A 24,903-nucleotide genomic window follows, 5' to 3' on the forward strand; every position below is an offset into this window, starting at 1 on the left:
GCAACATTTGAAAGTACTAAAGAAATGAAACCAGATGGAAGCGACATCAGCAGACCTGAAAATCCCAGTTTGGGGGTAGATTAAATAGGCTATCTAACACCCACCACAAAAATATTATCACATCTCGTGCAACGAGCATGGTCAAATTCACCAAAAATTCCCCTTTAGACAAACAAATCCAACAGCTAGATGAAACTACTAAATTTCTCACCAGCTGCCAGTGAAACTGCCATAAAGAAATCCAAATTTCCGGGTGGGGAAACGAGGAGTCAGTGAACTGTGCCTACCTGGAGAGGATTTGGGCGTCGATATCCCTGCAGGTATTGAAGGCGAATTCGTAGATGGCTTCCGTCCCGAGCTTCTTCTTGCCATCCCAGAACTTGATCTCCTGCATACTAATTTGCACCTACTGTTCGCTGTTCCAGAACCAAACAGAATCATATTACATGTTCATCACTTCTACCAGTGGATCAAATTAAGGGGCACGAGAAAGGCATCAAAGACAAACCTGCCACGGCGGGCAAAAACAGCAACAACCGAGCAAAGACCTCCGCCTCCACAAGGACAGCCTGCAAGAACAAGAACAAAACTCATCAGTAAAAAGCGCATGCAACCACAGACCACAATCACCTGGAAACCCTGGCCGACACAACCGCAAAAGTCAAGCCCAGTTCGAGCAACGATGACGGCCAGCAAAGAAGCCGACAACCTACAGTAGCCACAAAAATTTGCACAAAACCAATCAACCCCCAAATCACAGGATCTACCCAATCCAACCATTTTCGACAGAGAAATGGACGCAGTACGCAACTTCCAATAGATAAAAGACACATGTCTCAACATTTCAGCAACATACCCAGATAACATCAAGATAAAATAAACACAGCGAAAATGAAAAATTGTTCAGCCTAACATGGCTTCACTCAGGGACTAGACATATAAAGCTTCTGAGAGCTTAAATGCCTCACTGGCACAGAAGCCCATCTCTTTAATATCGCATCCGCCATTGGCATGCTGAGCATGGATCTCCACTCCACCTTCAATTGCAGCTCATACGAACCGTGTTCGCAAAACATTTCTTCTTGTGGGTACGAAATCTTCACCACATTTACTTCACCGCCACCATGATCCATAAAACAAATATGGAGCGCAATGTCTTCACCAATTGGAACAGCGACCAAGTTACGAGCCAGGGTCACGCGATGACCATCTCCAATCAAAGCATGATCTGCACCACAATCATGTGAATAGAGTAGCATTTTGTTTGCATCATTTCCAGGACTCCAGGCAAATATTTTCCCAATAAAAATGCGATTTCCATTTAAGATCTTCACTTCAATGACAGCAGCGGTAGGATAAGGGACAGGCAGGCATAGCAGTTCCACCCTGCTCAACCAACTGCTTAGCACCACCGTGACAGGCCGAAGGTCAAAGGGTTCGTTGTGGTATTCAGCTACACCCTTACTCAGTTGGGTGTCATCAGTGGCCCCGTCACCCTTATACATCAGGTTGATCTCGAAAAACATTCCATCTGACGCTGCAAATCCACGAGACGGTCCTGTCAAAGTTAACATGTCCTCCTGCACAAATGGATAGAAAAAATAAGTAACATCAAAGTAGAGGGAGGGAGAGGCACACCGCCAATTTGATCAATGCAAATACAACGGATGTTTTTGTCGTGGTTCTCCTCAGGGACTAAAGTATAAATGATTTGCAAAGTTCCCAAATCTACACTCACACAAAGGCTGAGTTGGACTTAATTAGCTAATTTTTTAACAGCTACCGAAACTGAACGGAGCAAAAGACACTGACAAGTAAAAGAGAAAGCAATAAACTTGCTGAAATTACGGAACTGAAAATTGCACTGAATCTAAACAAGGCGGTGAACTAGATGCAAAACAGCAAGAAAAAAAGAAGCAGTGAGCAAGAACAGGACAGAAAAGATTTAAATATGCAGCAGTTATGAGCTTCTCTCCTAACAAACGGATATGAAACAAGTAACACATAAACTAAACGAGCAACAGTTCTCTAACTAGATACAAAATGTCCCCGGGCTCGATATGACGACGTATTAAAAACCAAGATCGTATATTGAGGGAGGAATGAAATACCAACCGCCGAGTGGATGCGCTGCGACTCGTCTCGTTCGCGCCGGTACAGAGAAATACATTTGTAGTCAACCTCGTCTCTGGCAATCACGGTGCCAAAGACATCAATCGGGTAGCCCACATCGGACTCCGTGATCTTCACCGAGATGACATTAAGCGATGAATCTTCAGTAGAATGCCACTGAGAACAAGAAAGCTGCTGAAGTGGAGGACCATTCATAGCTTCCGCTGTAAAGAAAGGCGGCAACATAGATCAGAACCAAAAGAGCAAAAATTGCTCAAATGTATCGCATGCAAGAAACATAACTAAATCTGCACCAATGCAATTAGGAAACGCAACAAAGGGAGGTTGAGAACTAACATTCTTCGTCAAGATCGAAGAGAGCTATGTTAAACCTCGAAAACCTGGTGCAAACAAAGTCATACTGACGAGGATCATATTCGGTGAGATTTTTGCAGCTGACGAGGTGAAGGACACGGAGTATCTTCTCCTGCGCAGTGAGCTCTGGATCTGGCTCCATAAACTGGTCCACTTCCTCCAATGCGAGCATCAGTACAGAGTCCTTGTCCCCCGTGTCTGTCAGAGTATATGACTCATACTCTGACTCCACTGTATCACTGGTGCCTGACTCCGTCTCGGCAAGGTCCTTCGGGTGCCCCACTTCGACCTTCAAGTCAGTCACCGGAGCCTCATCACAAAAATCGAGCTCTGACCCTGGCAATGGAGTCTTCTCCATCAAAGCAAGCTCCTGCTCGAGAGCTCTGATGAGTCTCCGAGTATTCCCACTTGGTGTGACTAGGATTTCTTATAAGATCAATCATGTCCACCAATGGTCCTAGCTGCATCATCGGCATCTTCTGCTTCTTCTCCAAGTAGAAGTCTCGTTCATCCTTCAACTCATTATCATCAAATTCTGACTCAGACTCGGCGGTAAGCACCAGCAGCTCGGTCTCAAGATCTTTCTTCTCCACATGAATGGATGTGAGGGGCAGCAACTTTTGCTTCTTGGCAGGGAACATGAGCTCTGGCCAGGCGGAGTGAACTGGTCCCCAAGCACCGGCTGAAACTCAGATTCTGTGGGAAGCGCAGCAGGTTCTGCCAAAAGCTGTGACTCTGTCTCTGTTTCAGGATCTGCCATGTTCTGGATTAAAGGCTCCGGCTCAGCCAGCTCCGTGGTCTTCTCCATTGGGATTGGGGGTTCCAGCTCCAACGAAGTGATCTGCTCCTCGAAGGAGAACGCAGGTGCTGTCCCATAATCTGTGGGAGGCTCAAATTCAGAACCAGACTCTGCAGTAGCACCACTAGCTCGGTCTCAGGATCTGGGAGCAACGACTTCTTCTCCACCTGAATGGATGTGGGGGGTAGCAACTTTTGCTTCTTCGAAGGGTACCTGAAGGCCTTGAGCTTTTTGAAGCTGAACTTCAGAAGGAATCGATTTGCGCGCGCAAGCTTGCCCCCGCCAGAGAGGAAGAAAGAAGAAGACATGTCAGATTTCGTTTTCTTGATGTCCAGAACGAAGCACCAGAAGCGAAAGAGATCGAGGAAAGGAGCCTACCAAATTGTTCTTCTTCGATTCGGGTAGCAGAGTGCCACCGCCTCGTTGGAGTTCGCTTGCCTCCCCTTGGTCGTCTTCCATCTTGATGATCGACTTCCCTTTCTTGCGGCTGGTTCGCGCGGCGCCACGGCTTCCGCCGCCGCCTTGGCCGAGCCGTTTCTTCCAACAGGACAGCAGAAGGCGTAGGCCTGGGTCTGGGCCTGGATCTGGGTAGAGTCTCACTGTGTCACAGTCATCGCCTTGGATTTCCATCCCAGAACCCGTCCAGCCACCCGCCGCCGCCGGAGAGGGAAGAGACGAGGGTTCTTGCGAGGGGAAGGGTTTTCTTTCTTTTCTTTTCATTTTTCCCTTGGCGAGATGAGTGCGGGTGGGGGGGTACGCAAAAAAGAGAAGAAAAAACGAACACCTTTGGGCCGCCGGCAGCCCGGGGCACAGAACAGAAAAAAACGCCCGCCCGGTTTTACCGGGGTGCCCAGACGTACCCCGGGCCAACAGGGCTTTTATAGCAGCCCACTTATGAGATTAAGTCAGAGCTTGGCGCGTGTAGAGGCAGGCTGGGATGGATATTGCTAGTTGATTCTGATTTGGAAGTGAAACAAACTGGGGGCGTAGGGTATATATTCTGGTCGGCGCGTGCTTAAACTGGCGAGGTGGGACGTTCCAGCGCTAACAGACAGCGGCCGCTTCTGGGCCGCGAACCGCATAAGGCCGAGGCCGGCCCATTAAGCGGCCGGTGCTGTTTTTTTTTTGTCTGCGGCCCGGCTCTCTCTTCATATTTTGGGTCGTTTGTGTTCGCCTTTCTTTTTTGCAGCTCTCCCTTCACTCTCTTGTCGTCGTGTTGCCTCTAATTTTCCCCGATACTCATCACAAATAGCCTGCAATATATTGATCCAAAAGTTAGGAACATGCTAAGAAAGGAAAAGGATAATGAACACTAGGAGGCCTGTTACCTTTTGCTTCTTCTTGCGAACATTAATGGCATCTCTTTCCTGAGTCAGTCGATCCAGATGAACTTGTGCATCCTGTATCCTTTCCCAAACATCATCACCCGCAAATTTTGTGACCTTTATCATGAAGAACTTTTGTGGTCTAATGGTATGTACTAAAGGCTGGGGGCGCGCTCTCTTGGGTTGTACTAGCTTTGTTTTGCCCTTATCTTGGTGCATTGATTTATTCACACGTCTCCAAAATTTTCAACAAACATCAAATATTTCAAAAAAGATAACACTCCAAAATTGCTTGCTATGTTCGTTTTTTGCCCATTATAATTTACTGCTACACACTTCCATGAAATAACCAACGAGGTCACAACCATGTCGAATCAATTTAATAATCGTTGATGCACATAATCACAAGTTCACAACCTTGATAGCTATCACCACCCATGAACTGGCGGGAGTTAAAGCAGAGGTTGCATTTATTTTGCTGGATTCAGGCAAACACCAGTAATTCAAAAAGCAGTCAGATTCGAAGCATCATCAGTCATACAAACAAGTAGAAAAGGTTCTTACTTTTCATGTTTTAACAAGTTCCAGCAGCACATTAGGGCACAAGCAATGAATGACAAGCCATGTCCAAACAATCTAACTGAGAGGAAAACATTGAAGGCTTATACATTTACTAGCTTTACACGCGCGCCGTGAAAGCACGCGAGCAAACATGGAAAGGAGCTAGACACTTTTTGTATTTGTCCGTTCTATTATCCGCATAGTTTGATGTGTTTGTTTTTCTTTACACACAACCATGAAACTTTCCCCATTATTACTCATTTTTGAAACCTCTTATTGTTCCAGTTTTTTTCATATAATCAGGACAACGGGAAATATGTACATTTTCGGAAGAACACATGGCCTTTTATGATGCATCAACTAAATCACATTACTCCTATGTCCTGGTTCCAGGCACAGCAAAAAGTCAAAGTGCAATAAAGTTGTATTCAGCCTAGTTAATGTACAATTTGCATCAGTATATACAGTACTCCAGTGAGCAAAAATATTTAGCACCGAAAATTGCTTTGAGATCTTAGGATTGGAATTAGGAGACCTGAATATTTTTACAACTATTGAATACAGTGCTAGTACATATCAAATACATCAAGGTAGTTTATCAGCATTTGCAGAAACAGGATCCCTCCCTGCCTTGACCCACAATCCCTGTGTGGCCTGCTCTTTACCCCGCCAATTCAAACCATTCTCTTCTCGCCGTTGATGGTATCTTCTAGCACACTCCCAAAACAGAGAATATATAGTAAGGTTAATGAAATAATATCAAACATAAACAGAGTCGTTATCAGAAAATACCTCCTTTCCAGGGTTTTCTTAAGTCGATGAACCACTTGTTTATGTGTACTATTGACGTCTAGTGGCAAATCTTGGATGTTGAGAAATTACCTCCTTTTTTTAATTTTATTTCAATGTTTGTCAAACAGAAGCATAAAATTGAGCAAAATCACATATCAGAATACAAGACTGGACTACTTATGGACCACTCGAGTTATGCAGTATCTGATCATGAACTTGCATTGGATGCGTTTTCTCCTCGGTTTTCTTCCTCGGATAACCACAGGTCTTATCAAAGAATAATTGTTTATCATTGCAAAATCACTACCAAACTGTTGAAGACCCTGGACCATAATAAATAGATAAAAGACAAAAAAACATTGAAACAAAAATAGTTGCCAGAGTGATTGATTTCTTGAATGCTTGGTAAAATAAGTCCTTGTCAGATTTTTTTGACCATTAACTCGTGTTTGTTGCTCATGTAGGGATGATAATTAAGTTTAGTTGCAGTTTCAGACGTGTGATTCTCTGTTCCCCATTATCATGGTTCTCTCCAAAAGGATCAAAATTGTAAGAAAAAGACACAAACCAAGACATGGGGAGAAATCAGTACTACGGGATTTGAGTTGTATATGTATAGAATGACAACCAATCAAATTGAAGACTGCAAATTTAGATACTGCAACCAACAACTGCATCAACAATGTTACGTTCACATAATCTATCTGAAAAGGTATAGGTACATAGCAAAACAGCCCATCAAACTAAAGACTGGAAATGTAGATACAGCTGGAACCAAAAACTGCAGCAACAATGTTATGTCCAAATAATCTATCTGAAAACGTGAAGTAATGGAACTAACAAATGCAGCAAGAATGCTATAGCAAAACTGCCCATCAAACTTAAACAAAATAATGCGTCTCGAACCACGATGGAACCAGGAGCAGCTGAAGGAGGAAACAGAAAGGTGTGGGGCAAGCAGAGCCGCAGCAGCGCGGAGATTAGAATCGGCGGAGCGACGATGGTGGTCAGGGATACGCAACCAGAAGGAGGGGAACTGGGGGCGGAGCTGAGGGGCCGCGACGATGAGCAAATCCTATCGAGGAATCGGGAAAGGGAAAAACAACAGGGATAAGGAGGCCGTCATCCACGCACCTCGCCGGAGGAAGCGACTCCAAGCAGACCTGTGCCCGAGAAGACAACTGGAAGGCATCTAGTACCTTCCCATTGCCTGAGTAACGCACGATGGGGCAAAATTTGTCCCAGGCACTGCTCCGAGCGGCCACTGCGACTCGCAAACGGGCCAAGCATGAGGAGAAAACACAGCGGCGGCGGCCTGAGGGACCTGCATAAACGGCAATCACACAACCAGCAAGGAAAATCAAACCATCCCTCGCGCCCCAATAGCTAGGCATACCTGATGCGAAACACCGCCTTCAGAGAGCACAGAACACGAAGATGGCCCGCCGGCGTCACCCACGGCCAACTCCAACGAACACTTCCACGGAATCCCTATAAATAGGAGGCAGAAGAAGCCACCAGAACGGAGTCACCGACTCTAAACTGCCACCGCACGCGCTCTAGAAGAGTCCCAAAGCCAGTGCATGGAGCACCCGTCGGCATGCATGTGGGCTAGCCGCCCGCCCAACCAACATACGCCAGCGCACGAGTGACCCCCGCGCGCCAATCAAAATCACGCCCTTCTCGCTGACAGCAACGACCAACCTACCTACGACATCCACAACGGGCCACAGTCAGAGACTGCCACCTCGGTGCACACGACCGACCGACAAACCGGAAGCGCAGGAAAACCACAGTAACCGGCGGTGGCATCTCGACTGTAATTCTAATATATGCTACTGGAACGATGAAAGCGACTTGTGGAGCGACGAGAGGGCGAAGAAACCGGCCGGCCGTTATGGTTGTATCTTACTTATGTGAATAATCATAACCTCAATAACTATTACCACCATGGAGCGGCAATCACAAAAGCAGAAGTTACTGATAAAAGAAAGTGGCCGCAATCGTGACTCCTTCACTTTCATGCAAAGCCTAACAATCACTGTGGCCATCGCATCCGTATCTGGAGCTATAGAAGCCCTTGCCGTACTCATTTTTAAATACCATCCCGTTTGATCCGAGACTTCAAGTTGTCATCACTGATGTCCTTCACTATCCCCATGCAGCAGGGAGAAATGTTTATTGAAGGCTTATACATTGATGGACAGAATCACAACATTGATAACCACTTCCAAGATAAAGGGAATCGTTTGAAGAGTGAATGTTAAAGAACTTATGTGCACTATATTGCAGTTAAACAAGAGGACATGATAACAGAAAAAACATGATCACTTAATTAGAACCATGCTAGTTTTTTTTAAGGAAAGTTGGCACCTTCATTGTATAGCATACATTTTGTGCTATCATTTAAAGTAAAAGTAAAAGTGACACTGCTACAACTACATGGAGAACATGCATAATACTCGGTAATGTAGGGCACCATAGTTATCCATATAGCAGGCATATGCCTCCATCCCCATTTATCTTTGTTGGTCCAGGACAACAACTTTGGTAGCAATTAATGTCTACTATATGTTATATAGTCAATATAACTCACTGCAGTTGTACCTCCATCCCCATTTATCTTTGTTGGTCCAGGACAACAACTTTGGTAGCTTTTCAGCATGCCATTTTGGCATGATTCTAGATGTAAGCATTTTTCTGATCTGTGGTTACATGAGCGGCCAAGTGCATCTGTAACTTTCTTTATTCTGATTATTTTCTTCTACCGAATACAAACTTGTGATTCAGCCGGGGTACTATCTTTTAATAATCCTGTCCGCAATTTTTGCAGTCAGGGAGTGTTTTCCCTGCGAGGAAATGCTGGACAAGCACAAGCGCTCGTTCTGGCTGGTAGCTTGGGACCTCATGGCCTGCTCCTCTCACCGTTACGAAGCTGAGGTCGCCCTTGTACTGCACAACGTATCCACCCACTTCGCCAGTACCCTGAATTCACAAGAATGAACACATCATCATTGAGTGCTTCACGATTTTGAATTCTTTGAGTTTATTATCCGTTTAGATCTGCTTCCATACTCCTCTGTAGAAGCTGAATTATGAGTGTCCATCCATGTTAGGTACAGATTTTTGTGTTTCCTTGATGTTGCAGCGTACATGTTAGTGCAGGGAGTAGCTGAGTGTAAGTAAATCACCTTGGTACTGCTAAACCATGGCCTCCATTTTTGAGCTCTTTTACGGTACCCCACATTTAATATGATCCATCCGTTAGTCACGATCTAATGGTTAATATTGTCTGGTACTCCATTACAAGTTGTCTGGAGTACTATCTCAAGAATAGATGGAGTACCACGATATGAGGGGCAAAATCGTAATCATAGGAAGTTTTTTCTCTGGCGAATTTATTTTGATAATCCAACACTAAATATTGTGCAAAAACTCAGGTGTGAATGTTTTGATTTATGCCATCTAAAAAAATCATGAACCGGAGATGAACCCTAATCCTGAGAAGGTGTGGCGGCAGGCTTTGATCCATCACCGGCCGGCGCAACTATGAGGGACAAGGACGCTCCCCCGACCGCCGACGTATGCTCGTCGAGCCGCCGCCTCCTCCGTTTCTGAAGACGCGAGCATCGCCGTCAGGGCGCGGACCAAAGCTAGGTTCGGTCAAAAGGTAAGCTGGGCCAAACGGCAGAGATCGGGACGGCGACGGAGAGCGGGAGACACGATGGAGTGCTGCCTGCACACGGTGCCGGAGGCCAAGGGTCAGCACCACGGCCAACGGCTTGGGCATGTAGGAGACTTGACGATCCATGAGAACCTGGGCTGGCTTGATCGAAGGAGTACGTGAAAGTTCAAGATGACCTGAGGAAATGTCCAGATTTGTGTGGTACTCCATCTTGTGTTTTGGGAGCACGAGGGTACTGTAAAAATTCTTCCATTTTTCTGCCACGGGTAGCTGGAGCTGCTTGAGAGAGTATCTAGTGGAAGTCACCGGCACATTCCCATCAATGTCTCCACTGCAAAGGTCAGTGATATATCATGATTACTTCTCCACAGATCAGTTCACTCCTAATTTGGACTGTCAGGCCAGAAACAATGCTTGACTAGATGAAAAAAATTAAACCAAAACAGAGACTAAATGAAACATGGTGCTGTCACACGTACCTGTATACCCAGACTCTGATGTTGTTTTCCATCAGGTCGCGGATAATCGGCAAAACAGTCGAGTCATAATCAGTCCAGTTGCGCCATAAGTGGTCACTGAAAAATGAAACATTTTGCAAATTACACCATGGTAATTTGAAGGAAACAAACTTGATTTGTCAATGTCATGTCGACGTGCATGTGTGCAAGAGGATCTTACCATGATGCCTTTGAGGTTGATGGACTACTGTATGTAGACTTACCATGATGCCTTTGAGGTTGATGGACGGCGAGCTGCGGCGGAGGATTTGGTGGGCGAGCTGGGGCACGTAGTGGCCGGCGTAGCTCTCACCCGCTATGTAGAACTCGCGTCTCTTGTACTCGGGAAAGCGGTCCATCCAGTTTGCGAGGAAGAGGTACGCGTCCTCCGCCGTCTTGTTGTCCCCGAACCGGCTGTAGTCCGCCGTCGTGTTGGAGTAGGAGTACCCCACGCCTGTTGGGCTCTCCAGGAACAGCACGTTCGCCACTGCACACCAATGATAACATGGCCCCGACCGATGATCACTTGTAAACATTTTTAATAGGGAAGATCACTTGTAACACATGATTTGCCCAAGGGAGCACGGAGGATACATGAAGAACTTACCGTGGTTCCAGGAGTAGGGGTTGCGGTAGAGCGTCTTGCCGTCGCTCATGACGCGGAACGGGCCCAGCTCCTCCATCGCGCCGTACCCGAGCGACGAGCACCCGGGCCCGCCGTTCAGCCACAGGAGGAGCGGCTTCGAGGAGCTGTTGCCATTGCCGATGGCCTCTGGAAGGTAGTAGAAGAGCGCGCGCCCGGCAGCCGCGTCCACCATGACGTACCCGGCATACTGCGCGAACTCGCTGCCGCGGCAGGCAGCCTCTCCACGCGGTCCGCCTCCTTGCTCCCTCGAGACCGCCGAGGCCGCTCTCCTATCCGTCTTCGTCGTCGAAACCACCGTCTCTTCCATGGCCGCACCCGCCACAGACGGCTCTGACAACGGCGACCTTCGAAGGAGGCGGTTCAGGTAGTCGCCCTGCCGGGTCCGTCGCGGCGCCTTGTTCGCCGCCGAGGCCGTGCCGGAGCTCAGCGCCAGACATTGCGCCAGCAACAGTGAGGACACTAATGCGGTGCTCTTCATGGCGCGCTGCTCGAGTGCTCGTGCCGACCAGCCACTGTTCTATCGGCCGGTGGCACGGTGGACTGCCGGGGACTGGAGATTGTGGCCTGTTGGTTGGGTGCCCGTGTGGATGGATCTGCTATTTATATTGGGCGAGGACGAATTATCATCGGAGTACTACTATTAGACACGATGTTTCACAAATGACAGGCATTAAATTGGTGGCAGAATTTAAAGCGATTTTTCTAAGTATCAAATTTATAGAAAAAAAATTATTTCTGGAATTTAATTACAATATTGATATCAACATTATTTCATTCATATTTAACTACTATATCACTCAAATCCCATTCTATATAAATAATGCCGTCTTCGATCCATAATAATCGTACTAAATCAGCGAACACTTGTTATGAATCGGAGAAATCATTTCCTTCAGATGTCATCTCACATGTGTAAATTCATGTCATGTGTTGGCTTTTGGATATGACAGAATTTAATGTGATTTTTCTGTGGACAACTCCCAAAACGCTGATTCAATCTCTTGTTGAGATCATCTGTTATTTATGTGTGTCCATAAAATGTTGGGCATGATTACAATCTGAGAATGATAAGCATGATTTCTTAGAGGGTGCGGAGACGTTGCATGCTGAAGCGTTGCGGCATCATGAAGCGCAAGCCACGGTTGACAAAAGAAAGCTCGACGAGGCTGAGGAAGATGATGAACGAAGCAAGGATGATGCGACCAAGTGACCTAGTTGTGTTGTAACACACACATTGAAGAACATATACAATTTTACATATAATTTAACATACATTTGTCTCCTCCCACAGCAATCTAGCACTTTGAAAGTCCATCCTCTTCACAAACCCTTTTGAAGCTTCCAGGAAAGAGAGCATGTACAGAGGTACACTGCTTATACTAGCATTGACCAGGACAGCTCTGCCACCCATTGACAACAGATTCCCTTTCCAACCAGCTAGCTTCTTCTCCATCTTCTCCTCCACAGGTTTCCAGTGGGAATTGCTCAACCTTTTCACATCAACTAGGATACCCAGATAAGTAAAAGGGAGGCTTCCTTCATTACATGTAAAAATCTTACCATAAGATATATCACTAGTAATGAATTCAGAGCGAACGAACACTTCAGTGCACGAACTCAGAACACGCACACATAAGTCTATGAACTCAACTTAGTGATATAGATTACTCCAAAACAGTTTCAGACGGCTAAAAAAGGACACGTGGCATGACCCTGGACTGCGCCTTGTAATTGCTTGTAACTAGTGTTTTAGTCTAATTGAAACTAAGTGAAAATCTTTGGTCACCCTTCAAATATCGGAGAGAGCAATGTTTTCTAATCAATTAATTGCATTAAGTGTACTACTCCCTCCGATCCATATTAATTGTCTCAAATTTGCCCAAATATGGATTATCTATGCCTAAAAAGCGTCTAGATACATGTAATATTTTGACAATTAGTATGGATTGAAAGGAGGACAAAATCTCAAAGTCATGAGCAGGCAAATGTAATTTACCTTGAATTATGCGTTGTCCAATATTTACTTTGATTATGTATCATCCAATATTTAATTTGAATTATTAATGATGTTTAAATATGCAAAGTAGAATAAAAATGAAAAATAGTGAAATAGACAAATGGGGAGGACAAATGGGGGCTCCCATTGGACACCATGGTATTTTGTTCATCCCCGTTTGTCCAAACAGCTCCCAAGTGGACAATTGGGGAGGACAAATGGGGGCTCACCCTTCGAGATGCCCTAAGCTACTTGAAATGACAGAGACAGTGCAGAAGAAGGAAATGGAACAGCAGTTCCTGGACAACATGGACCTGGAGAGGGGGAGGGGGATCACCATCATCATGTTGCAGGTAGGTGAAACGATGTTGTAGAAGCTGATTGAACTATGTTGATCCATGCTATATCTTCTTGTAAATTAGTCAAATAGAGAGAAAGGAGGCGTCCAGCAGCGTCGGGGCTCGAGGCATGGCTCCCGATCCCCCTTTTGAGTCAGACAATAATGAAAAGTAGCTTTAACATAGCTCAGTACTTGTTGCATTTTGCTCTGTGTGGATGAAATCTCGTAATTGATTGTGTGATGGCCCTTGTGAAATGGAAATTTTGAAGCGAGATATCCTGTTATAGCTTCTCGTTTTTGACAGATGACTTTGTATTCTAGTGTAGGTTCTAAACAAAATGGATCTTCCTGGTGCTGAACCTGACAGTATTGCATAAGAGATTGAAGAGGTATTCTTAGAATTGTTCTCTGTATCCTGTCGAAAACTTTTTCTTTCCTTTCTAGTCTAAGTTGGCCCAATGGTTCTTACTAGTCAAACCCATCCTTACCTTTTCTATTCTCAAATAATTGGGTTGGACTGCAGTAATGCAATTAGGTGTTCAGCAAAGGTTTTTTTTTTTGACCGAAAACTGTAGGAGAGCCTCACTGTTCTTTTTGTTCAGAGTTACATGGAACACGTCATTTTCCTTTTGCAAACAGATGAAATTTGTTAGATCCATCGTGACCAAGGTCCCCTTATCACAGGATACTTCAAGAAATCCTCTCAGGGATGTTATACTTGACAGGTGCCCTTTTAATGGCTTGGCCCACTTAGAATTTTCTCAGTGAATTATCCGAGTGCTAAAATTGCACTGACAGACAACAATAACTGATCTACTTAAATTTCTGCATCTAGCTGAACTTGGTTTCAAATATATCTGTGTCGTTTCAGCTGATCCATTGCGAGGCGTTATTGTGTTTTTTTTTTATAGCTATTGATGGCAGTATAAAGAAAGGGGACAAGATATGTTTTATGGCCAATAAAAGGGTAACTAAAGCAAAATCGATATCTTTCCAGCACTGTTGTGTGCCTGTGTTGTTGTTTTTTTAGGAAATGTGCCTGTGTTGTTCATCTATGGGTACAGTAGATTTGGGGAAAACAGTTCCGTTGTACTTATAATAACCACATATGTAAAAATAACATCCAAGGTTTCTATCCTAATATACCACAAAAAAGGCGCTATTAGTCTGTTGCCACTTCCATGAGACATTTCTCAGTTATAGTATCATTTTATAATTATTCTTCATAGAACCTTAGTTGTGCAGGACTGCAGGGTGTAGTATGTTATGCCGAGCGTATTGTCAAAATAAACAGGAATACCTTGCTGATGGAATTGGTGTACTATCTCCCAATCAGATGCAAGCTGATGAACTGCATGCTAGTGAGGTAATATTGGCTGGGTTTATGTTTGCTAGTTTGCTGTTTGTCTGTCTCTTGGTATCAACTTTACCTAGTTACTAAATGCCTAAATGGATCTAAGCTTTCCTGAACAAGAAAAAACCCTCTACCTAGCTAAATATGTCATCTATACAGCATAAAGCCCCCCCTTGGATTGAAGGATTTTTATAGGAACTTGCCAATCCCAACCCTATGATCCAAAGGGATCTCATGGATAAAACCCTAAGGATTAGAATCTTCTGAATTTTCTATGAACATCTTGCAACCCAAGAGTTACTGTATGGTGCTGCACACGTTCTAGACTGTACCTCATGCCAGTAGCTGTTCCATCGGGACTTGGATGAGAATCATGAAGATGTCGCCAAGTCGCGTGCCACAACTTCCAAATCTTCCACATTAAGGGCCCCTTTGCATCGAAGGAATTTTGTAGGATCTCTGTCCATTCGAATTTTTCCTATGGAGGCCATTTGGATTGTTGGGTTGGGTGTGTGAGTTGGGCCCATAAGACCCATACATGTATGTATATGAAGGAATGAGAAGAGAAGATGTGAGATTCCAGAAATTTCCCCAAGTTACCACATGGTATCAAAGCTAGAGGTGGAGGCGATGCTGGGCTCTGGAGGTGGCCGGCGGTGAATCAGTAGCGTGTGGCGGAGCTCCGAGCCTCTGGGAACGTGATTGCTGGTCGGGAAAAAGCCGCAGGCTGGGTTAGCAAGCCTAGGCGGAGGGCTTGAAGGTGGCTACAGCCAGCAGAGTGGAGGTGATGGAGCAGGAAATCCTAGGGCGCTCAGAGGTGGCGCAAGGGTAGCGAACTACTGGGGCTAAACCACTTTGCTGGGCTGGTAAGGCAAGTCTCGTGGTGGTTGTGAAGCAGGGGAGGAGAGGCGCTACAGCAGGTTGCAGGCAGCAGCGGAGCGGCTGGTTGAGGTGAGCCTCAAGGGCCTGAAGGAAACAGCGGTGCAGGAGATTGGTGATTTCTGTAGGCAGAGAGGTCGTGTGTGCTTGTTGCCGTTGTGATCTGAGAAGAAGAGAAGAGAAGAGGCTGCAGGAAGCGAAGAAGTAGAAGTGAATTTGGTGGGCTGCTTCTTCTGTGGAGGCTAAGGAGGGAAAATTCTTGCAAGAATGGGGGGAAATCAGGGAATCAACAAGGTACGAGAAATTGTCTCAGTTGTTCAAGGCGAAGAACAAGGACAATCTAATTTTGATGGGAAAAGATTCGGATGAGATGCTTGAAATCTCAGTGGAGTTAGAGAAACTGAAAAACCTAAGAAGGTTTGAGAGAGATATAGAGAACACAAGAATGACAACTGTGCTTGGTACTGCATGTCAAGCTTCTATATCTCCACATGTCTCAAAATCAAAGTGGATACTGGATTCAGGGGCATCTTGACATGTTACAGGCACATCGAGTGAGTTCGCAACATTTCCGTACTCCTCAACATGCAAGGAAACTATCCAGATTGCTGATGGGACTTCATGACCTGTTAGGGGTGTTGGTGATGTTCAATGCACTCCATCTATTATGTTGTCATCAGTTTTATATGCTCCCTCTTTTCCGGTTAATTTGGTATCAATGAGTTCCTTGGTTGATCATATGGATTGTCGAATTACAGTTGATCGGTACAATTGTTAAATCGAAGAAAGGAAGACTAGAAAGAAACTTGGAACTGTTACTAGGTACAACGGTCTATGGTACTTGGATAGAAGAAAAACCGACGGAGTCATATGCAGTGCTTTGGCAGTTGCTATAAGTGAAACAAAGGCTAAGGTGATTCTCCATTGTAGGTTGGTCCATATGTCATTCGATACCATGAGTAAGGTCTTCCCTGATGAGTTGAGTAAGGTGGAGAAAAACAAGCTAGTATGTGATGCTTGTGAGTATGGAAAGCACACAAGGACGTTGTATGTGAGTCGTGGACTCCGTAGTACTTCGCCATTTGTGTTGATTCATTCTGATGTTTGGACTTCTCTCGTGGTCTCTGTGAGTGGAATGAAGTATTTTGTCACTTTTATTGACTGCTACTCTCGTATGACTTGGATATATCTGATGAAGCACAAATCTGAGGTATTTCGTTGCTTTCAAGACTTCTATGCCTATGTTAGAAATCAATTCAATACTCGTGTTCAGTTTATAAGAACAGATAACGGGACAGAGTATGTGAATAAGGAATTCAACGATTTTATTCCAGCTGAAGGAATATTACATCAAACTTCTTGCCCTGACACATCCCCACAAAATGGAGTGGCTGAAAGGAAGAATCGACATCTTCTAGAGGTAGCTAGATCAATGATGTACACTATGAATGTGCCTAAGTTTCTATGGAGTGAAGCCGTTATGACGGCTACCTACCTCATTAACCATATGCCATCAAGAGTGCTTGGGATGAAGACTCCTTATGAGATGATCTTTGAAAGAAATGCTTTCATTGTTCCGCCAAAGGTGTTTGGATGCACCTGCTTTGTTAGAGACCACAGGCCCTCGATGGGGAAGTTAGATCCACGTGTTGTGAAATGCATCTTCATAGGTTACTCATCCGGACAGAAGGGCTACAAGTGTCGGAGTCCTAGTGAACGACAAACATTTGTGAGCATGGATGTGACATTTAGAGAGTTTGAGCCATTCTATGGAGAGAAGACTGATCTTAGCTCATTATTTGACTTTGACTCACCTAGCATGAGTGATGCTAGTTGAGAGGGGGGAAGTGAAGCAGTGAGGACAAAGGAAGATGAACCATCGAGAGTTGTGGTTGGTTCTATTCCATGTCCTATGAGTGAAGAAAGATGGAGAAAACCAAATAAGGAAGAAAATGTGAGGTTATATACGAGGAGACAACCTATGGATGAAGAGAGGTGAAGAAAGCCGAACGAGGAAGAAAATTTAAGGGTGTATAGGAGGAAACAACCAACTCCAAGAAGTGACATACACGTGAAAGGGGAGCACCAAGCTCCAACAAGTGACACCAGAGACACAAACATGCAGGGGGAGTGTCGGGGGGATGACTCCGGGTAGGGTCAAGACGACACACATTAGCCGAGATGACGAGGGCAAAGCCGGCACAGGCATGTACGCCGGAATCCTTAAGCCGAACTAATATCAGGCCGGCATACCAAGGGTATGTCGGCATGTCTATCTTGTCTTATGTGATTGCAGGATAAGCATGAGCAGTCCGATCTTGGCCACCACCGGGACGCGTCAACGGTCTTATCCTTATCACATGGCGCAAAGTAAAGCAACGCCCTCTTTATCACGGGAAAGCAGTCGTTGCTTACGTCGCGGTGCCAGGCAACTGCGCAAAGAAGCACCAAAAGATGACCGATGACGGAAGCCGGTGCGTGTCTACAGTGCGTGTTGCCAGACGCCAGGAAAAGTAAAGCTGTTTTGTCCCCTACCATGCCACCCGGAGGGAGCCGAGGCGCGTGCCCGGCGGGACCCGTAGAAGATAAGGTTAGCCTTTGGCCCACATGTCAGTGTGACATTGGCGGCCCATAAATAGGAGCACTACCCCTCCCAGGAGACGGGTCCTTCACTTAGTCATCTAGGGTTTCCCCTTCTTCTTCTTCTTCCTCAAGAAACAGCTCAAGGAGCTTCGTTGTAACCGCCGGTATCCCGAGAAATACCACAAAGCAGGAGTAGGAGTTTTACCTCATCAAGAGGGCTCCGAACCTGGGTAAATCTGTGTGTGTTGCGTGGTTCTCATCACGTCCTCCCTCCTCTGGTTCCTCCTTCATCCATCGGCCCCAACATAAGCCATCCTATGGCATCTGCCGTGACACCACCATGACAGGGAGCACCAAGCTCCAACAAGTGTTGAGATTGTTGACTTGTCTGATGGCGAGACATGTGCCATGCCAGCTCCATCTGATGCAAACGATTCAACGGACTTGTCTATTGCCCTGAGGAAAGGAACACGGGTTGGAGCAGGAAAACCTCCAGATAGGTATGGTTTTGAGCATGACATAGCTAATTATGTATCATATACATCTTTGTCCCCGAGGTACAGGGCTTTCATTGCATCATTACAATCTGTGGTGATCCCAAGAGATTGGAAGGCGGCAAAGCAAGACCCGATTTGGTTAGAAGAAATGAAAGCTCTCGAGAAGAACAAGACATGGAATCTTGTTTATCTTCCATCAGGGAAAAGTCTAGTTACTTGCAAATGGGTATACACGGCGAAGCAAAATCCAGAAGGGGAAGTTGAAAGATACAAGGCGAGGCTGGTAGCAAGAGGTTACAGTCAAACCTATGAAATTGACTATGACGAGAACTTTGCGCCTATTGCAAAGATGAGTACAGTAAGAACTCTTATTTCTTGTGCTGCTAACTTTGGTTGGCCATTGCATTAGTTGGATGTCAAGAATGCATTCTTGCATGGGGATCTTCAGGAGGAGGTTTATATGGAGATTCCACCTGTTTTTAGTACTCTAAACACCAAGGGCAAGGTGTGCAGATTGAAGAAGTCCTTGTATGGCCTCAAGCAATCACCAAGAGCGTGGTTTGACAGGTTTCGACGAGCCATGTGCAATGTGGGTTACAAACAATTAATGGGGATCATACATTGTTCTATCGACATTCAGAGAATCACATTACCATCCTTGTTGTTTATGTAGATTATATTATTATCACAGGAGATGATGATGTGGAGATAACTCAACTGAAGGAGAGGTTGAGCAAAGAATTCAAGGTTAAGGATCTGGGTCAACTCAAGTATTTCTTGGGCATTGACATTGCACGATCTCCTAGAGGAATAGTTCTTTCTCAAAGGAAGTATGTAACGGATCTACTAAGCAAGACCGGTATGTTGGGGTGTCGAGCTGCTTCAACTCCAATTGAGCAAAATCACCAATTGTGTGCTCAATCGGGAGACCCAGTTGATAGAGAGAGCTCCCAAAGGCTTGTGGGTCGACTAATATATTTGTGCCACACGAGACCAGACATATCTTATGCAGTGGGTGTGGTGAGCCGCTACATGCATGACCCAAGAAGCGGACATTTAGAAGCAGCCCATAGAATCTTGCGCTATCTTAAAGGGAGTCCTGGCAAAGGTTTATGGTTCAAGGGAAATGGGCACTTGAGTGTTGACGGATATTGTGATGCTGATTGGGCTAATTGCCTTGATGACAGGAGGTCAACATCTGACTTTTGTGTCTTTGTTGGAGGAAACATGGTTTCTTGGAGAAGCAAGAAGCAGTCTGTGGTCTCCCGATCAACTGCAGAAGCAGAATATAGAGCAATGTCGGCGTGCTTGTGCGAAATGCTATGGCTGAAAGGCCTCCTATCAGAACTAAAGCTACTAAGAAAAGGGCCATTAAACCTTTTGTGTGACAACAAGTCAGCAATCAACATTGCAAACAATCCAGTTCATCAAAACCGGACAAAGCATGTGGAAATAGACCGCTTCTTCATCAAAGAGCGACTTGATGAGGGATCTTTAAAAATAAGCCATGTAACCTCTAGAGAACAAATTGTTGATTGTTTGACAAAGGGTTTAGAGGGTAAGGAGTGTTCTTTAGCATGTAGCAAGATGGGGATGATAGATATCTATCGCCCATCTTGAGGGGGAGTTTTGGGTTGGGTGTGTGAGTTGGGCCCATAAGGCCCATGTATGTGTATGTATATGTATAGAAGGAATGAGAAGAGAAGATGTGAGATTCCAGAAATTTCCCCAAGTTACCACATGGATCACAGGGAAATTCCTACTGGTTGCATTTCTACACCCTAATTTCATAGAATTCCAAGCAGGAGGTTAAACTTCATGAAGAATATCTTTTGTGTCTCACATGCACATTCCTTCTCTAATCTCTTCAAATTCCTGTGGAGCATCCAAAGAGCCATCAGTGCAAACTCCTATGTTTTTATTTCCTTCAAGAAGCCATGACATCTAATCCTACGTTTTCCCTTTTGCTATATTCTAGGATGTTGTGTTCCAAATAGGCCTTTGGAAACATTATGTATAATGTCAATATATGGGAATTCCAATAGAGGACCTTTGGATCAAAAGAATGAGATCACCAAATTCCTATGGATGTTGTGTTCACAGCGAGAGGTTAAGACCTCTTGGAAACCCTTTGTGTCATGCATGTACCCCTCTCCTTCCCTCCCTCCCTCCGAATTCCTGTGGAGCATCCAAGGAGCGAGGCATTGGGAAAACTTCAGCTGAATGATCCTGCCCTAAAGGTGGGATTCATATCATGCCTATTCATGCAAGACCATCAGAAGAGCATGAGTGTATCGTTAAACTATTTTGGTTATTTCTGTTTCTAGTACTTGAAGGTTGGGTGTTTTTTTTTCTTGGATCATATCCTGATATTGTGTGCATCTGTAGGAACCTTCAAAGAGAAAAATGATCTAATATATATCCATACTAGCTGCAGCATGAAAGCATAGCATGATTGTTTTATGTGTTTACAGTGGCACAAGAAGTTCTTCTGCAATTTATGACAACTAAATAAACAAGGATTATTAAGTTTATGCTGTTAAAAAAAGATTATTCAGTTTATACTTTATACATATACATAATTCAAAAGTTTAATGATGCACAAGATCACTGTATTGATGTAATCAATTACAAAGATAGCTGTACTTTATACATTCTACAGTCAGTTGAATGTAAATATTGTAACTGGAACCTGGACTTGACAAGCTCATGTTTCCTGACATCTAACACATAAAAGAGAATGACTAAGTTCTTGTATTAAAATATAAATAACAATGATAAGTAATAAAGACAGTGTATTCATTTATGAACAACTGCGCAATGTTCCATTTCTACCTGGTAAGAAAATAGTGTTAAGATATGGAGTTTAATATTTTATTTTAGACACTTGGTAAGGATTACAACGATCATGATGCTGCAGTTGCTCATGTGAATAGAAATCCCTTGTTCTTCAAAATAGAAATCTCTAGTACTAACAAGTAAGATACGGAGTTTAATATTTTATTTTAGGCATTTCTTAATAAAGGATGTACATCTTAGCAGTTAGGGAGGGTCATACTGATATCAGTACTTTTAACTGTACTGCGGGTCATAACGCAAGTTTCTACTTAATCGTGGTTACTCATATGTTGATATACACTTTATCCATTTGTTGTTCGTGCTCAAGTGCTCAATAGTTCCCTGTGCAAAATCAGCTGAGGTATGTTTTGCCTAATTGGCAAATACTCCCTCCGTCCCAAAATAAGTGACTGGAATTTGTATAGATACAATTCCAAGTCACTTATTTTGGGACGGAGGGAGTACAGGGTAAGTGACCTAGTAAAGCTGGACATACAACTCAATGGTGAACCAGTGGAAGCATTGTCGACAATTGTAGACAGAAATAAGGTGAGCTAGTACAACTGTACTCATATGACTTGTGTTACTTCCATGAATATTTCAAAGGCGAAGCCCTTGGATCTATGCACAATCACATTGTTAAATATATAGCTCTAAAACCAGATAGATAACTTTTGTTGTTCAGAAACACCATCAGTGTGAACATACTCATGACAAACTGAAAGAGGATAGTGAGAACTTGAAGATACACATGCATTTCAGTATGGGACCACGCTTACTGTTAAGCATGTAATTGTGTTAGTTTAGGATTAACCCTTTTACTGTCATGTGCCCGTATACTCTATACTAATCACTTAACCTTGGGACAACAGTTGTACATCTAGTGTTCAACTCAAATCCTAACACCTAATGCATGTTTACATTTCACTCCGTGCTTGCGCAATTAACTGTACTTCATTGCAATGGTTCTTTTGTGTATTTATTGAGTAGTAGAGGCTTATAATTACTGGTTGTTATGCAATATAGTTTCTTGAGCTAATCTGATTTGTGGAGTATTTTTCTAGGCATACTCTGTTAGGAGAGCGCTCACTCAAAAGCCCAAAGAACTTATACCTCGGGAAATGTTTAAAATACCTATTCAAGTGAGATTTACCTGTCTTGTTCTTGCAAATTTTTTTACCAATATATCTTCATAGCAAAACTAGGGCAATTGATCATTGGAGATTATAAGTTGTGGTGCCACCTAGTTTTGGCAACCTATGTCAAGAAATAGCATCAATCCTGTCTTTAGTTAACTTGATATTGCATTTTAATCAACTATAAAGTTGTGGTTGGCACCATCTCTACCTTGGCTTAGGTCTTAGGAGGACCTAGGTCAGTTCTTTTAACCAGAAAAGTGTTATTTTAGCAATTTGGTGGAAAATAGGACCAGCCACAGTCATTTGTTTCTGAAGAATCATAACAACTCAATTGGTGCTCCTTTTTTTTATAGCATTAAGATGCTGATTTGCACCTTGACAGGCATGTATCGGTACAAAGGTCATTGCAAGCGAAGCCCAGTCGGCCATTAGGAAGCCCTATCGGTCATTGCAAGCGAAGCCCTATCGGCCATCATGTACAATCGGAAAGGGTGGAAGCTCCTCAAGAGTCAAAGAGGCATTCATGGCTGTGCTGAACTGGAAAAGGAGGTGATGTACATTGTGCAAGATCTCCAGTTTCTGTAAAGATCTTACCTGAAAGCTAGAGGGTCCGAAACAAGAAAACAGGTCATTATTTTCAACTTTCCAAGCGCCGGGGCAAAAGAACCAACTGATGTCTAAAGATCAGTCCAAGAACGTGAGCAAAGTTTTCGTTTTAGTTCCAATGAAGCCAGAAGATGATGTGCAACCCACTGACTCAAGTGATCTGCCGGTTCTGCAAATATTTGTTCCTGTTGGTGGGAACACGATGCCAATTGTGACAGGATTTCGGCTACATCATTTTGTACAAATTCAGACAAGTATAGCTCCAGACCAGTAGTATCCTGTACAAGGATACTGCACATATCAAAAGATTTTTATGCATGTAGCCACTACTCTCTTCTTAGTAACTAACACCTTCATGTTCTCATCTCTGATTAGCACAAGCACTTTCTTTTTTTTGCGGGGGAAGCACAAGCACTTTCGTGATTAAAGGTACAAGACTTGTGTGCGAAATTAACAGGTTGTCCGTTTGCAGTTCTACACATGGTGCAGAAACACCTTAACCTCGTGTAAATTCAGTTAGTCATTGTGCGGCTTAGGCCTGTTCATGTCCGATTTTCCTAACCCGTCTCAGCCATCTGAATCACGGCAACACAAAATAGGCACGCCATCCTAGCAATGCTCGACCTCTCCTTCAACCATTTCAACCGCAGCATCCTGCTGGAGCTTGGTAAGTGTTCTATGCTATGATCTCGCAGTGTTGCCACAACAACCTCGTACTGGGACTCTCCTCTTCATTGTCACCTCTCTGCGGCAGCTCTCTTTGCCCAGCAGTGGGTTGCATGGAGTAGATCCTGCACTTGTAGTCAAGCTCAGCAATCAGTGGCAACATCCCAGATTCAATAGGGCGGCTCAAGGGACTGAAGGAGCTCAGATTAGAACAAAACAGCATGTCTAGGGAGCTGCCATTGGGTCTCGCCAACCGTGCGATCTCGCATGAACCTCAAGAGCAACGGTTTGGGCTTCACCAGGGAGCTAGGCCAACTTCTCAACCTGTCCAGTCTCAATGCTGTAATCAGATCCAGAAAGGATCGGTAACGTATAAGAGCCCTTGATACTATTCTCTCGGTGGCTCAGCGTGTTCCCAGTGCTGACAAGCCTAGGCAACACCAACTTAACAGGCGTGGTGCCAACTGGAGGCCAATTTCATACATTCCCAAGGGCAATGGGAACCCGAACTTATGTGCACGAGTTCCTGGAAATAAGAGGTGTGATTAAATAGGAGGGACTCAAGGCTCCGAAGGACAAGGATACAAGGTCTTGTTTGTGGTTGGATTTTGTGTGTTCTTTGAGTTGGGGTACTTTTAGATCAGCTTTGATTTTCAAGGATTGTTGAGTAAACAAACTTCAATTTTGGAATGAACTTACATGATCTGGTAGATATGTGTGCCTTCCATTTTTGCTCTGATTTGAGATTTCCCATTACTAGGCATTAAACAGTTACCTGTTAGACTGCCTATTGTTGAGGATTTTCCATCAAAGGCTTCACACTTATCTGAGAACATGATAGTTTGGAAAAATTGTCCTTTTACAGATCGTGCAACAACCTGACAACGACAAAAGGAGGTTTTCTCGATAGGCTCTAAGATGAAGATTAGTCATGTTCGTATCTGAATGCCATAATTATACTGAAGGCAAAGAACAAGCAGCTGTAGATCTAGTAACTTGCAGAGATGAGGTCAGATTTAGTTTTCCCACCCATTGATTGGTAGTTTGCCTAGCTTCTAGTTATTCAAAAAAACATATATAAACTACAAGGATATCAGATGAACAAGATGGTGGACATATCAGGTCATAACAAAACTAGGTCAACCTAAAAGGGAAACATAGTCGTGCGTCAAGTATCGAGAAACCTATACTAGGTGTCAAAAGTCCCCAGAAG

At 44.3% G+C, this 24,903-nt stretch overlaps 2 protein-coding genes and 1 long non-coding RNA gene across 3 annotated transcripts; all 3 read right to left on the reverse strand.

The window, feature by feature from the left end:
• Positions 1-794: 794 nt before the first annotated feature.
• On the reverse strand, positions 795-4,107 carry LOC100825485. The gene is made up of 4 exons (XM_003562471.4): positions 3,665-4,107; positions 2,470-3,558; positions 2,116-2,336; positions 795-1,580 (listed from the first exon to the last, which is right to left on the reverse strand). The coding sequence occupies exons 2-4, from the start codon at positions 2,843-2,845 to the stop codon at positions 924-926; spliced, it is 1,254 nt and encodes a 417-aa protein (XP_003562519.2). The 5' UTR covers positions 2,846-3,558; positions 3,665-4,107; the 3' UTR covers positions 795-923.
• A 389-nt stretch (positions 4,108-4,496) lies between these two features.
• LOC112269984 lies at positions 4,497-4,736 on the reverse strand. Its single transcript, XR_002962262.1, has 2 exons — positions 4,615-4,736; positions 4,497-4,539 (listed from the first exon to the last, which is right to left on the reverse strand). It is a non-coding gene; the product is annotated as an uncharacterized LOC112269984 (long non-coding RNA).
• A 4,033-nt stretch (positions 4,737-8,769) lies between these two features.
• LOC100823319 (serine carboxypeptidase II-3) lies at positions 8,770-11,342 on the reverse strand. Its single transcript, XM_024456918.1, has 6 exons — positions 10,754-11,342; positions 10,307-10,633; positions 10,129-10,249; positions 9,886-9,980; positions 9,156-9,190; positions 8,770-8,949 (listed from the first exon to the last, which is right to left on the reverse strand). The coding sequence occupies exons 1-6, from the start codon at positions 11,268-11,270 to the stop codon at positions 8,770-8,772; spliced, it is 1,275 nt and encodes a 424-aa protein (XP_024312686.1). The 5' UTR covers positions 11,271-11,342.
• Between the last annotated feature and the right edge of the window lie 13,561 nt (positions 11,343-24,903).

The sequence above is a fragment of the Brachypodium distachyon genome, chromosome 1, assembly GCF_000005505.3.
Source record: "Brachypodium distachyon strain Bd21 chromosome 1, Brachypodium_distachyon_v3.0, whole genome shotgun sequence".
NCBI classification, from domain to species: domain Eukaryota; kingdom Viridiplantae; phylum Streptophyta; class Magnoliopsida; order Poales; family Poaceae; genus Brachypodium; species Brachypodium distachyon.